The sequence below is a fragment of the Orycteropus afer genome, unplaced genomic scaffold (genome assembly GCF_000298275.1).
Source record: "Orycteropus afer afer isolate SDZICR_OR568_19922 unplaced genomic scaffold, OryAfe1.0 scaffold00339, whole genome shotgun sequence".
In the NCBI taxonomy this organism is placed as follows: Eukaryota; Metazoa; Chordata; class Mammalia; order Tubulidentata; family Orycteropodidae; genus Orycteropus; species Orycteropus afer.
This window is the reverse complement of record NW_006921926.1, coordinates 3,203,119-3,216,214: the sequence shown is the minus strand read 5'-3', so window position 1 is coordinate 3,216,214 and position 13,096 is coordinate 3,203,119. Positions and strand designations below refer to the sequence as shown.

General features: G+C 32.1%; 1 protein-coding gene across 1 annotated transcript in view; it reads right to left on the bottom strand.

Annotated features, from left to right (window-relative positions):
- TRHDE (thyrotropin releasing hormone degrading enzyme) overlaps positions 1-13,096 on the bottom strand; it is a 647,634-nt gene that overhangs the window by 110,512 nt on the left and 524,026 nt on the right. The window contains exons 8-10 of the mRNA XM_007952466.2: positions 12,092-12,157; positions 11,254-11,441; positions 5,425-5,513 (exon numbers count right to left, since the gene is read on the bottom strand). Of these exons, the coding sequence (XP_007950657.1) occupies positions 5,425-5,513; positions 11,254-11,441; positions 12,092-12,157 (343 nt within the window). The remainder of the gene's footprint in view (positions 1-5,424; positions 5,514-11,253; positions 11,442-12,091; positions 12,158-13,096) is intronic.

The window sequence follows — 13,096 nt, the reverse complement described above, 5'->3', positions numbered from 1 at the left end:
AAAAAAAAAAAATTATTGTGTGGATATTAATGACTGCTAATTGCTCAGTTCTGGAATGAGGTAGGCTATTTAGTTCAAAGTATGTTACTGATAAGCAATTGTCCAAAACTACAGTATAACAAAATATACTTAAATATAAAAGTATACTGAACATAAAAACCTATTATTTAATATTTCAAATAGTTCTTCAACTTTTCACCACCTTCATACATAGCATCCACTGGAATAGATAAAGGAGGAAGTCTCAGACAGGTTAATCAAATTGTCTTAAAAGGCTGAATAGGGTCCATGTCAGGTCTCCTGACTCAAGTGTCTTTTCTGCTCTGTTATACTGCACTGATAAAAAGCCATGTAACAATTTTACTATAATACGATACTCATTTTTCACATTCTTATACTGATTTGAAAGGGTGGAAAAAAAAGGTATTACAAAGAGAATTAGAATAGAAGCAAGAAAGCTGGGCTCTCTTATACATCAATATTTGAACTTAGGTTATTGATTCCCATTAGTTTTCAATTTCCTTAGCTGTAACCTAAAGGCCAAATAATGACCTTTAAGGTCCCTTCCAATTCTATGACACAATGGAAAAAGGGGGATATTTCTCTTAATTTGAGGTTTTGCCTAGCTTAATCATGGGATTTAGGAAAATAAATCTATCGGGTATTGTTCTAAAACATAAATTACTTCCTAGGTTTTTGAAGCCTGCTCTGGTAGCATAGTGCCTAAGGCTGGCATGAAGGCTGGTGGTTCAAACCCACCAGTCACTCCTCGAAAGGCAGTTTGGACAATCTACTTCCATAGTGATACTGCCTTGGAAACCCAAGGAGGGGTCGCTATGAGTCGGGTCTGACTCCACGGCACATAACACCAACAACAGGTTTATGAAAGTTTATACTTTTTCAAAATGTTAATGATCATCCACACATTACTGTGGAGAAGCTTTAGAATATCATCCACATTTTATAGGCATAAAAGTGACGAAAGAAATAGTTAACAAAATACGGCATGTAGATGCAAAACTAACCTCATATAGAGATACTTAAATTAATCTATTTTACTTCATTGAAGAAAAATTCAGATTGAAATATTGAGGATATTATTTTTCTCGAGTAACCCTAACTGTCTTTATATATCTGTAAGTATCCTATGATTTTTGTGTTACAAAGAATTATTAAAACTATAACTGAATTCACTCAGAGTCACAGCAAGTTTGATAACTTTTTCTAGGAAGTCTTTTTTTTTAAGTTGCAATACTAAAATATCAAATTTTATATATAAAAAAGTGATTTAGGTTTTTATAAGTATGACATGGTCATGCTGCCTAATGATTAAGTTTTTAAAAGTTATTTCCTGTTCAAATTTTATATAAACATTATGTGATATACTTGGCTCTAGTTTTCAAGTGATCCATTCCACAATTTATAGGTATAGTCAAATTAAAATGAATATGTATATATAAATGAGGAAAACAATCTCTATTCCTTTTACATAGTCTGGTCAGAATGGAAAAAAAAAGTCAGGCATCTATTGCTTTTAAGTATGTCATTACTAAACTGATAACTAAAACCTGAAGGTTATTACCGTTCATGAGTATCTTTATGCCTTTGGTATAAATGAGATCTTTAGAGAAATAATCCCTTGTAAGATATTGTAATAGATTTTTAAATACCTTTTCAGTTCTAGTTAATTATATCCCTAAACTATTCTTCAAATTAACTAATGGCAAGCAATGAATTTTAAAGAGATCTTTTCCAATGCCCTAATGAGGTACAGTGTATAATGGGTACCATAATAAAAAGTATGAACGCTATATTTTGAGGGTTGGTAATAATAATTAAAATTTATATTTAGAATGTCCCCAAAATGGCACAAGACTTAGACTATATCAAGACAAGGAGTAGTAGCTATTTTAAAAGACTTCAGCAGCTATAATCCCATTACAAAAATAAATAAATAGAAAGATGATCATGCATTTATTTATACCCAACCTTGGCTGACTGCAGAAGAATCAGAATTTAGAAGAAAATAAGAACATCAGCCAGGAATAACAAAAATAACACTGTGTGTCAGTAGTAACACATATTGGTTTCCTCCCTGGATTATTACAAGAATGAATTAAATGAGATAATGTTCTATAGATCTGTAAAGAATCATGTGCATGTACTCAATGACAGTGTGTTGAATAATTGATGGATCTGCAAAGCATTCTAATAAAATATTGCAGTCTTACCCACGTTGGGGGATGGTGGTGATGAGAGGCTGGTTAAGAACAGATGAAGAGTAGAAAACCAAGCTCCTAGACCCAGCCCTCTACTGAACTTGTTCACATTACTTCTCAAGTCTTAATATCCTTATTTGTGAAATGAAAATAAAAATAATGTTACTTTAAAGGCTTGTGAGTGTTTAATGAGCCAATGCTTGAGGCAAACACTACAGCATTTTGCTATTTGAATGTTTACTTCTAATTTTCAGGATCACTTTCTCTTTTCTTCAGAATCTTTTCTGTCCTAAAATTTAGCATTAAATTGATTCCCTTCCATTCCCTATTAATAGAATAGCCAGTCAATATGCAAGCTGCTATATTTATAAGTGTCTGCATTCTCAGTATGAATGAAAGAGATAAAACACTTTAATTAGCTTCTAACAACTTAAAAATTGGTTTAAAAATATTTTTAGGCTAAAATGATCTATGTCTTCTTTCAGAAATATTAGATATTCATCCAAAGGGTTTAAAAAAAACCCAAAAAAACTCCAACAGTCAAGAATATGTGATGATGCAAATCAAATTTATTCTTTATAAATCCACCAATAGCTGTGCTTTTATATCTCGTGAGATCAAACCTGTATCACTACTGACCATGAAATTTTATGAAAACATTGATCTGGCTGTTATAATTGAAATGTGAAATATTTTTATGAATGTATATAATGATTGATCATAATATTTTCTTTATGCATTTATGGAGAAATAATTTTTAGTGGTATTAGTCAGTTTATTTTGGAAAAAAAATGAGACAACATATTTTTTTAAAAAGTCAACATTTAACAATCTTTTCTGTCTAACCTTTGTGTTAGTATTTTACTAGTCATTATTGGAGTGAAGGACTTCAAGATAAAATTGTATATAGTTAGATGGACACTGATAAGACAAAGCAAAAAGGTGACTTTTAAGTTCCTGTTGGAATCTATCTACCAGATTAGTGTATTTAAGAAGTTTTTGATTCTGATATTAAGTTGAATTTACTTGGTATTAAGTATCCCAAAAAAAACCTCAACATTTCAAGTGCAACAATATTTATATAAACGGAAGGCAATGCTAGGATTTAAAGCATAATGTCTTATTACACTGTTAAGTGTGCACACTGTACAACTTCAGGGTGGGGATGGGCCATTCATATCCTCACCTATGTAAATAGTATCTCCTTGTGTTATGAACTGCACAAACTGTGCAGTTGTTTATAGCAAGCATTCATATTAATAGGCAATATCATAGGAAAACATATTTTTTAAATAATATGTCATTTATTCCTGATTAATAATGATGATAAAGTGAAAAAAAAAATCTCTCAAATGCAATACCTTGTGTTTATTGGTCAATGAAAGGCTTATATGATTCTTACCACTCTGTATGAGGTAAGAGGAAATGGATTCAAAGAAGGTAACCAACAAGAACAGACTCATCCTCAATCCTCCACTCTCCAATAGGGAAATTTGGGGCTGGTCCAGACATTTGATCAATATATGTAAACCTCTCTAATTTTTTCATTCCCCATACCTTCCAAAAGGAAATGTATTACTTTATTGTCAGTGATTGTTCTATTTCATCCTTCTAGCAATCCTATGGAGGGATGACATCATTCAAATCACTGAATAATTACAGTAACAACTCCCTACTTTCACTCACCATGACATAACAAATTATGTAGGTAAATAAAGCTGCTACACAAAGGTAAAAAAAAGGTGTAAAGGAAAATAATACAGTAAGTGTCAATTCAGAATCATCATATAAATACTAACTCACAGAAGTCAAAATAATAAATTATAATAAACAATTTAAAAGGAGAAACACTAAATTTTAAAATAAGCATTTCAATGTATCACCACATTACATATGACTGTTATATACACAATGGATTTAAGTGAAAGCATACATTTTCATAACATGATTAAGCATTAAAAATACAGTAACATGAAAATGTAAATAAAAATCCACCTGGAATGACAAGTGTATATATTTTTGTAACCAGATTAAATTCTGCTTTAAACGCGTTTTCTTGTATGTATGCATATATTTATTTTGAGTACTTAAATAAATCTCCACTCTTCACAAACTGGGGAGAAGAAACTTTTTTTTTGTTTTTAATAGCTCACCTTATTAAAAAATTATAGATTTTTAAGATTATGCTAATGACATAGTAAGATAATACCTATTAGCAGCACATGAGAAAGGAGTAAGAAACAGAAAATGTAGAAATATTTGACCATCATAATATCAATGAAGTATTACATAAAAGATGATAATTGACTATTTCTCCAACTCAAAGGAAATAGAAATATAAGAGACCTGGTTTATACTTTAGCATGAAGGATTTAGATTGGATTCAAGAAATAGCTTTCTGATGGTGAATTGAAATAGGCCATGTTGTTAGTGAAGGACATTTAGAAAGAAAATGAGGAGTTCTAGTGGACAATGGTTTAAGTGTCTGCTGTTAACTGAAAAGTCGGTGGTTCAAACCAACAAGCCACTCTGCAGGAGAAAGACGTAGCAATCTGATATAAAGATTTACAGCCTTAGAAACCCTATGTGGTAAGCCTTCTTCATTCTTACAGGGTTGCTATGAGTCAGAATTGATTGATGGCTTGATGGGTAGAAAGAAAATTGACTCACCCTTCTCTGCTCTTTGAGGTTTGATCCTGCATAGGGTGTGATTTGATGAAACATTGAGGCCCCTCCCTTCTAGTTCAATCATTATCTAATCCCATAAGGGATACTGCCTTTCCCATCCCCTAAAGAGACAGTCTGCTAATGAGAAGACAGGGAAATGGGATTAAAAATGTAGCCTGTGTTTCAGTATTTGATATACTGTTCCATTGGGAGTTCTGCTTATACTTTAATTAAATGTGTGATTATTCAATTACACAGCTTAAAACAGTTAAGATTAGGACTACAAAAACATTAAAAAATGTCTCTTCATCATCAAAGAAACAAGCAAGAATTATACAGGCAGAGTGAAATGAGATGAGTTAGAAATTGTATTAAAGGATCTTGTTATTCTTTCTAATTTTGCAGAGGTGATTATCATTCCTCCATCTTCTCTAATTTTTCTTTATTCACATTTTTTATAACACCTGAAATCAGAGGTTAAATTGCTAAACAATTATCTGAAACCCAATTGTTCCTTAGGGGAGAATATATCGTGTACCTGATTTGTTAGACACCCAAATAATTGCTTCTGAAGACACATGGCTTCTATTTCCTACCACAATGGTTAATGGAATCTGCCACAGGTAACTGCAAAACAAAAGAGAAACTTTAGGGAAAAAATGGTCATATAGCATTAAAAAAAAAAAAAATCCCAGTCATAAAAGTAAATACTAAGCCAAGAAGATAACTTCACTCCTTAAAAATATGCCACAAAGAAGACGTGGCCACTAAGAGTTTTCATTTCAATAAAGAAGGGACTTGCTAATAAAGAATTTCTCTTGCCAAAAAAAAAAAAAAAAAAAATCAGTGCAGGATCTCCTGGATAGAGTGGGATAAAAATATGGAACAAAACTCAAAATCATAAAAAAAAAAAAAAAAAAAAAAAAAAAGATTTATGGTTTGCATTAGGAATTAAGAGTGGCTAAATTCTATACATCTGATCCACAACATATATTGATTAAAGTCTAAAAACAACTCATTTCTACTTGTTTCTATAGTAGATTAATAAATATTTCAGTGCTTTCATACATTTACATTTTAACATTCTCCTTATTTATTTCTGCAACTATTCTGAGACACTGTTATCACATTTTACATAAAGTTTAATAGGGTACACTTAAGGTTACTCAGACAAGCAGAACCAAAAATAAAATTAACCATAATCTCTGGAAATCCTTGTCAATACATAGAACACTGTGGGACACCCTTAATGTTCTGTTTTCTTAAATGGATTGGCAAAGCATCCACCAATATCCATTGTTCAGTTGTGGGTCTCAGTTAATAAAGAGAAATATTTTCTAATATTTGCTTCTTTATAAGGTAAAAATTGAGGCCTCTACTTGTACATAAAGTAATATCAATTTAATCTCAAATTAATAGTCCAAGAAATGCTAGATGGATTTACAATAAATCCAAAGATTATATTTTGTTTCTTTTCTTGAAAGAAACTTTGACCTGTCATTGCATCATTAGCAACATAAGTAGACAAAAACATCTAGTATGAGAAAGTTATTTATTTTATAATACAAGAAGAGATACTGTGTCAGCTCAATAACTGGCAGAGTGACTGGAGAGCTGAGAATCAGGCAAGGAACATTCCTGAGGTAATTAATAATATAATGAGCATGTCTTTTTTGAGGTGGAGAGAAGTTCATTTCCTTTGAATCTGTCCTATGAAACTTGATTTTTTTTATCATCTTTTTTCTCCAATTCACAATTAACAAACAGGAATTCAATAATAGTAAGATGTCTAAATGGCAGAGAAGAAGAAATCCATTATTTCATAACAACTCCCATCTCCAATATGAAAAGTCAAAATAATGTCTTTAAGATTCTGAATTATAAAATAGTGGATTAATCAGAGAAACATTTTTTAGTGTCAACTATGTGGAGACACCAGGTTATACTGTAATTGACTCCATCTAATTGGGAGCTCTGGTAGCATAGTGGCTAAGGCACTTGACTGCTAACCAGAAGGCTGGTGGTTCAAACACACCAGCCACTCCTCGGAAGGAAGGTTGGGCAATCCTACTTCCGTAGTGATACTGCCTCGGAAACCTAAGGAGGGGTCGCTATGAGTCAGGGCTGACTCGATGGCACATAACAAAATAACAACAACAATTGGTCATGAAGGAACCAATTTTGAGTAGCCAAAGCTGTATTGATTCCTCAGATAGAAGTTAGTGAACAAGAACAATAAAAGTCCCTTAACAAATGCCTCCAAGCTCCTAACATACAATTAAAAATATAAATATTTGATGATAGATTTACTGTGAGGAAGGCAAAGGAAGTTGCTTTATTTCTTCAACAGTTGTTCTTCTCTAAAGGTAATGAATCTCTTGGTTAATTGGAATAATAAGTTAAGAGGCAACATAGTCTAACTATAGATCTAATTCTTAAGTTAAAGCACAAGTTCATTTGTGTGTACTTGCAAACGTCTAGAAGTGGGAGGCATTCAATTATTGCTTTTGAATTAGATTGCATGGAATTGGATTGGATATAAGTAAAAGACCAAATCAATCTATCAGTAAGACAGAGATTAACTTTATGAACTTGGCTGTTGAAGTGTGTATCTTCCACATTCAGTTGACTTAACCTAAATTGTGAAGCCAAATAAGTATTATTAATTAAAAAGCAAGCAATACATAATATTGAGGATATTTAAAGATCCTCAAGGATAATTTCATCTTTCTTGTAGCACAATTAAAAACTGTTAGCAAAACATTATTTGGTCTTAATATAAATAAATGTACAATTCTGCATGCATTTAAACTGTATTCTGTATAACTAAAAACATAAAGATAAAAACTGGTACATTTCAATATTTGATTTTAGTAAAAGACAACAAAATACGAGAAAAGATACCCTTATAAAAACATGCCACTTACTGGCAATGCCATATAAATAAGCATAGGATACTTCCTAAATGGTAGTCACTTCAGCACATTTTCAGATGCAAGAAGGTAGAAAGCATTGGAAAACAAATACTGGGGCATTTTGTAAAATATTTAAAACCGACTGCCTTATTTTCCTAATTTTTTTTTTAACTTTATGTATCTGTATAAAACCAAAAACCTATATATGCTCATCAGGAAAACTTAGATGATATAGGCTACCAAACATGGCTAAAATTGATACTAATTTTTGGATTGCTATGGTGTCAGTACTGTATGTTAGTTTTCATATTTGTCTAAACAGCACATATTCGAGCTTTTTATAAAGTTCATTTTAAAATCAAGAAAAGTGTAGTAATTACATTGCTTTATGACTACAATTTAGAAGGGCAGAAGACAGGGGAAATGCAGTTGAGCATTTCTGAGTGGTACACTGTAAGGAAATCCAGGACAGTAGTATTTATGTTTAGAAAGAGATTAGAAAAATGAAAATGTAAAATTACATTGTGTTCTGGCTGCTTATGTTTAACTTGAAATTTTGGTATCTCATTTTAAGCCAAAAACAAAAATCCAAAAACAAAACAAAAAATGCATTTCCAAAGACCTCCTAGGTATTTTTCCTTTGATAGTTCTTAGGACTACCTCTCTTCATCTGTAGTTCACATTTTTACAATAAAACAATGTTTAATGTAATTTTTGCCATGGTAGAAAAGAATCAGTGAATTTTTTTAGCGTGAATGATAAATCATTACAAAAATATGGCTACTAAGGTTAATAAAGCATTAATGTAGATTTTGTGAAAAACTCTCCAGAGATGGCTGCCACCAAGGTCAACAAGAGAAGGAAAGCATGACTGTGGAAATACACATATTTCCCTGCAGCACAGGACTCTTAAGAAGTTCACAGCATATGGAGAGACATTACTTAACACTGCAATTCATTTTTTTTTCCTTTAAAGAATTCATTAACTTTAAAGGAAAAAAAAGAAAAAAAGACAACACTGCACAAATACACTTCCTGTGTACCAAAATTTTAATAACTATTTTATGTACTTATACACATTAACTAACTTTATGCCAATATTCATAATGTAATTATATATATTACAGCTATGACACGTATCTATTACATATTACTATGGAAAATGTAATTATTATATACATTAAAAATGTTCTAGGCATATGGTATTGATAACTGTCCCACAGAAAAATCTAGACAAAGAATGTATTGTACTATTTCAAAAATCATCCATAATCCCCAGGATTTCTGGCATATATGGGCAGTAATTTTAATATATCTACTGCTTGTATAGTAAAGATCTAGGACGTCTATACAGAAAGCAGGCAGAATTGGTTTTTAAACTTTTACTAAATGTTCATGTGAATGTGATTTAAATGATCGATAATCTAAACATGGGATACTAAATTGTCACCTAGAGATGTATTATTTCAAAATATAAAATACAATTTTTTAAGAGTAACAGAATGCCATCTGTTATTATGTGTCTTATGTGTGCCTTCAAGTGGATTCTGACTCATAGTAACCCTGTAGGACTGAGTAGAACTGCCTTACAGTGTTTCCAAGGCTGTCATTCTTACAGAAACAGACTGCCACATCTTTCTCCCATGGAAAGGTTGGTGGGTTTTGAACTGCCAACATTTTACTTATCAGCCAAGTACTTAACAACTGCCTCCCCTGGGACCGTTTTTATTTTACTCAATATTTTATATGCCAAGTTCTCCAGTTCAATACTGTCCACACAATTTTATAACTCCAGCAAAAGCAAAGCTATATAAGCAACCTATGCTTATACAGTCTGAGAGAAATTCTCCCTGTAGAGAGTTAGACTCCTAGCTGACACATCTGACACGTGTTTTAGGTTGACAGAGTATTTTTGTTCAATATTTGTTCTGTCATCTGTGTGTCCTTTATGTTTTTCTGCATCAGTGAGGCTTGTGTCAGACTGATCATTCTCAAAGGCATGGCCTGAATCTAACTTTGCCACAGTCAAGTAGTTTTTATGTACTTCCTGGCAAGGCCAGGAATGATGCCTAAGCATGTTTAGCCTGAGGCCAGACGGTGGAAGATAAGAAGCAGCACTTGGCAGCTGTGGGGAATCCAGGCTGGGTGAAGAAACAATGACAGAGTCAGGTCCTGACAGTGTGGAACTGAAATACATTATTGCACGTGTTCAAGCAGTTTAATTGCAAAGGGCAACTTGTTACTCAACAAGTTACGCCAATGCCTATGCTTATACCGACATCTATCTCAAGAGGAGGATTTAAGATTTCAGTTTTCTGAAAATTTGGGCTCCAAATTTAGTCACCAGAACACATTCGTGAATTTCTCAATCACTTCCATTCACTTTTATTTGGAGCTAGCTTACTTGGGAATGATATCCACTCGTGTAAGAATTGACAAAATAAATGTAATATGTACCCCAGATCTCCTACATACCGATAGGTAAAAAAAGTCATACTCCTAATTTTCCAAGGTAGTAGGAGACAGTATGAATAACTTATTGCAAACACCTCAATTTATTCCTAATTTTCCAAGGTAGTAGGAGACAGTATGAATAACTTATTGCAAACACCTCAATTTATTCATTTATTCATTTCTTTTACCCTCTATACTTCCCCTCCTCTTACTTCCACCAACCTCTCACCCTAAAAAAATAAAACTGACTGATTTAGGGGTATTCTTTTTTTTGGCTCAGTCTTTACTGAAATTTAAAATAGAAAATATGAAGTATAAAAACAAGAAAGAACTGCTACATACTGAATTATCAGTAATTACGTACAAGTTTCCAAAAAAAGTAATTAAATATAAGTTTCAAAAAAAGGGTAAATTAACAGCAAATCAAAATTTAGGTGTGTTATCCACTTAGTAGTTTTAAACACAAAAAGTGAAGTAAAGAGAATATATTTTGGTACTAAGAGACATTAATATTTACATCATCTTAAGGTATTTAATTTTGAGGTTTTTTTTTTTTTTTTCTTCAGACACTATTTTTTAATTTTTTTTCCTTTTTTGTTTTTCCAGATTATTTGTTTCTATTCTTTTGCTTTATAAATCTCAGTTTGTTCTGTTTCATTCAATTAACTTCAATACACCTCAACTTTTTGAACTTAATTCAGCAAACATTATAAGGAAAAGTAAAATAATCACATCTCATATTTAAAATCACCACAATCATTTAAAGTTCTGTATTCCTAAACAAAATAACTTCATTGTGCTGTCAACTTGAGGGTTAAAATATCCTGGAGGTGGCAACACTAAGGAATCAAAATGAAAATAACATGTATATAAAGAAATGAAAATATCCTCCACTTAAAATATTTCAGAATTGTGTTATCAAAACTGCCAAAAATATTAAAAGTGAAAAATAAGGATAAAAGTGAATATTTTCATTTAAAAAAGAGAGTTAGTTCTACCTGTTATTCCGAAGTTCAACTGCTTTGGTTTTAGCACTGATATCGTAAATAAAATGTTGCTGGGTAATTATTATCCTGTTTTCCGCTGTTGTATTTCCCAAGATTGTAATAACAGGATAACCCATCTGGAGCGTCCACTGATCCATTACTTCTTGTATATTTACATATTTTCCATTCCTTTTTAAAGCCTTGATAATCAAAATTGTATACATTAGTTTTATAAGCATGAATTATAAACATAATTAATATTAAACCATTTTCATTTTTACCTTTACAATTTACCTAAATATGAGACATTTAAAATCAGTGAAGCTAATATAATGGGCTAGTAAAATTAACTTCTCACCTTAAGTTAAGCTTCATGCATATATATATTCAGAAATGGGAAGTTTTATTAGCATTAAAATTTTTACATAATAGAGAATAAAACACATTTTACTGTTAAAGTAAGTACTTGCAGCATCAATAAGCATCCCCAGTGTGTCTAGTAGGCATAAATATTCATCATTCATATGTAGAAAAAAAAATATTTCTTTAAAACGTTCCAGTATTTCTCACTTTAGCATGAATATCTCACTAAATATATTAAACTTATATTTCAGAAGTATTATCATTTTTTAAAGTAGGTAAGGTATCTTCTACCATTCATAGTTTAAGTAAACTTAAATCCCATCACCTTTATATAATATCAAAAATAAAACAAGTAAGCAATATGAGCAAAAGGGAAAAGCACAAAGTGAAAAGAAACCATCAGCATCAATAAAAGTTATGAATGTTTTATAAACTCAATTCAAATATTTAAGTAGCGGTTTTGGTGCCTAAGTTTAGTATACTTTACCTCCGAAAGTGTATTCCAGAGATCATTTCTGGCTGCATTGCCATACTTATGAATGGTTAAATAATCCTACAAAGAATAGAAAGTTGTCATTAAAATTCAAAAGCTAAGAAATTACCAGTAAAAACACTAATTTTTCAATTCAGTTAACCAATTCTATTTGTTAGAATTGCATTAATACAAAGAGCAAGACTCAAAAAGATTAAGAATCTAATTTAAAAATATTCCAAACATATTTAGCTATAGCATATTTTCTAATTAAGTCATCAAACAATAGTAATCTTTTAAAAATGATTTTCAAAGTCATAAGCCTTTATAGATTTCTGGGGTCAGAGATCTTCCCTCATTTATCAAGTCAACCTCAGCCAATTTGGAAGAAACTACTTTTCCAGTGAAATATTTAAGGGAAAATTGTCCATTAGCCTTTTATCCTGGCGTATAAAAAAAGTATTCTATGGAATAGAAGACTTTGACTTGTATATGCTGATAATCTTTCTTTGTTGGCTGTATTCAAAATTTACATGCCAAGGATAATTATGTTGTTGTTGTTAGGTGCTGTTGAGTCGTTTATGACTCATAGCGACCCCATGCACAGCAGAAAGAAACACCGCCCGATCCCGCGCCAGCTCCACGATACTTGCTATACTTGAGCCCATTGTCGCAGCCACCGTGTCAATCCATCTCACTGAGGGTCTTCCCCTCCTTCATCGACCCTCCACCTTACGAAGCATGACATCCTTCTCCAGGGAATGGTTCCCTTTGACAACATGACCAAAGTAGGTGAGATGAAGTCTGCTTCATCCTTGCTTCCAAGGAGCATCTCGGCTGCACTTCCTCCAGGACAGATCTGCTAGTTCTTTTGGCAGTTCTTGGTACCTTCAGCATTCTTCGCCAGCACCACAACTCAAATGCATCGGCTCTTCTTTGGTCTTCCTTATTCATTGTCCAGCTCTCACATGCATTCCAGGCGATTGGAAATATCATGGCTTGTGTCAGGTGCACCTTAGT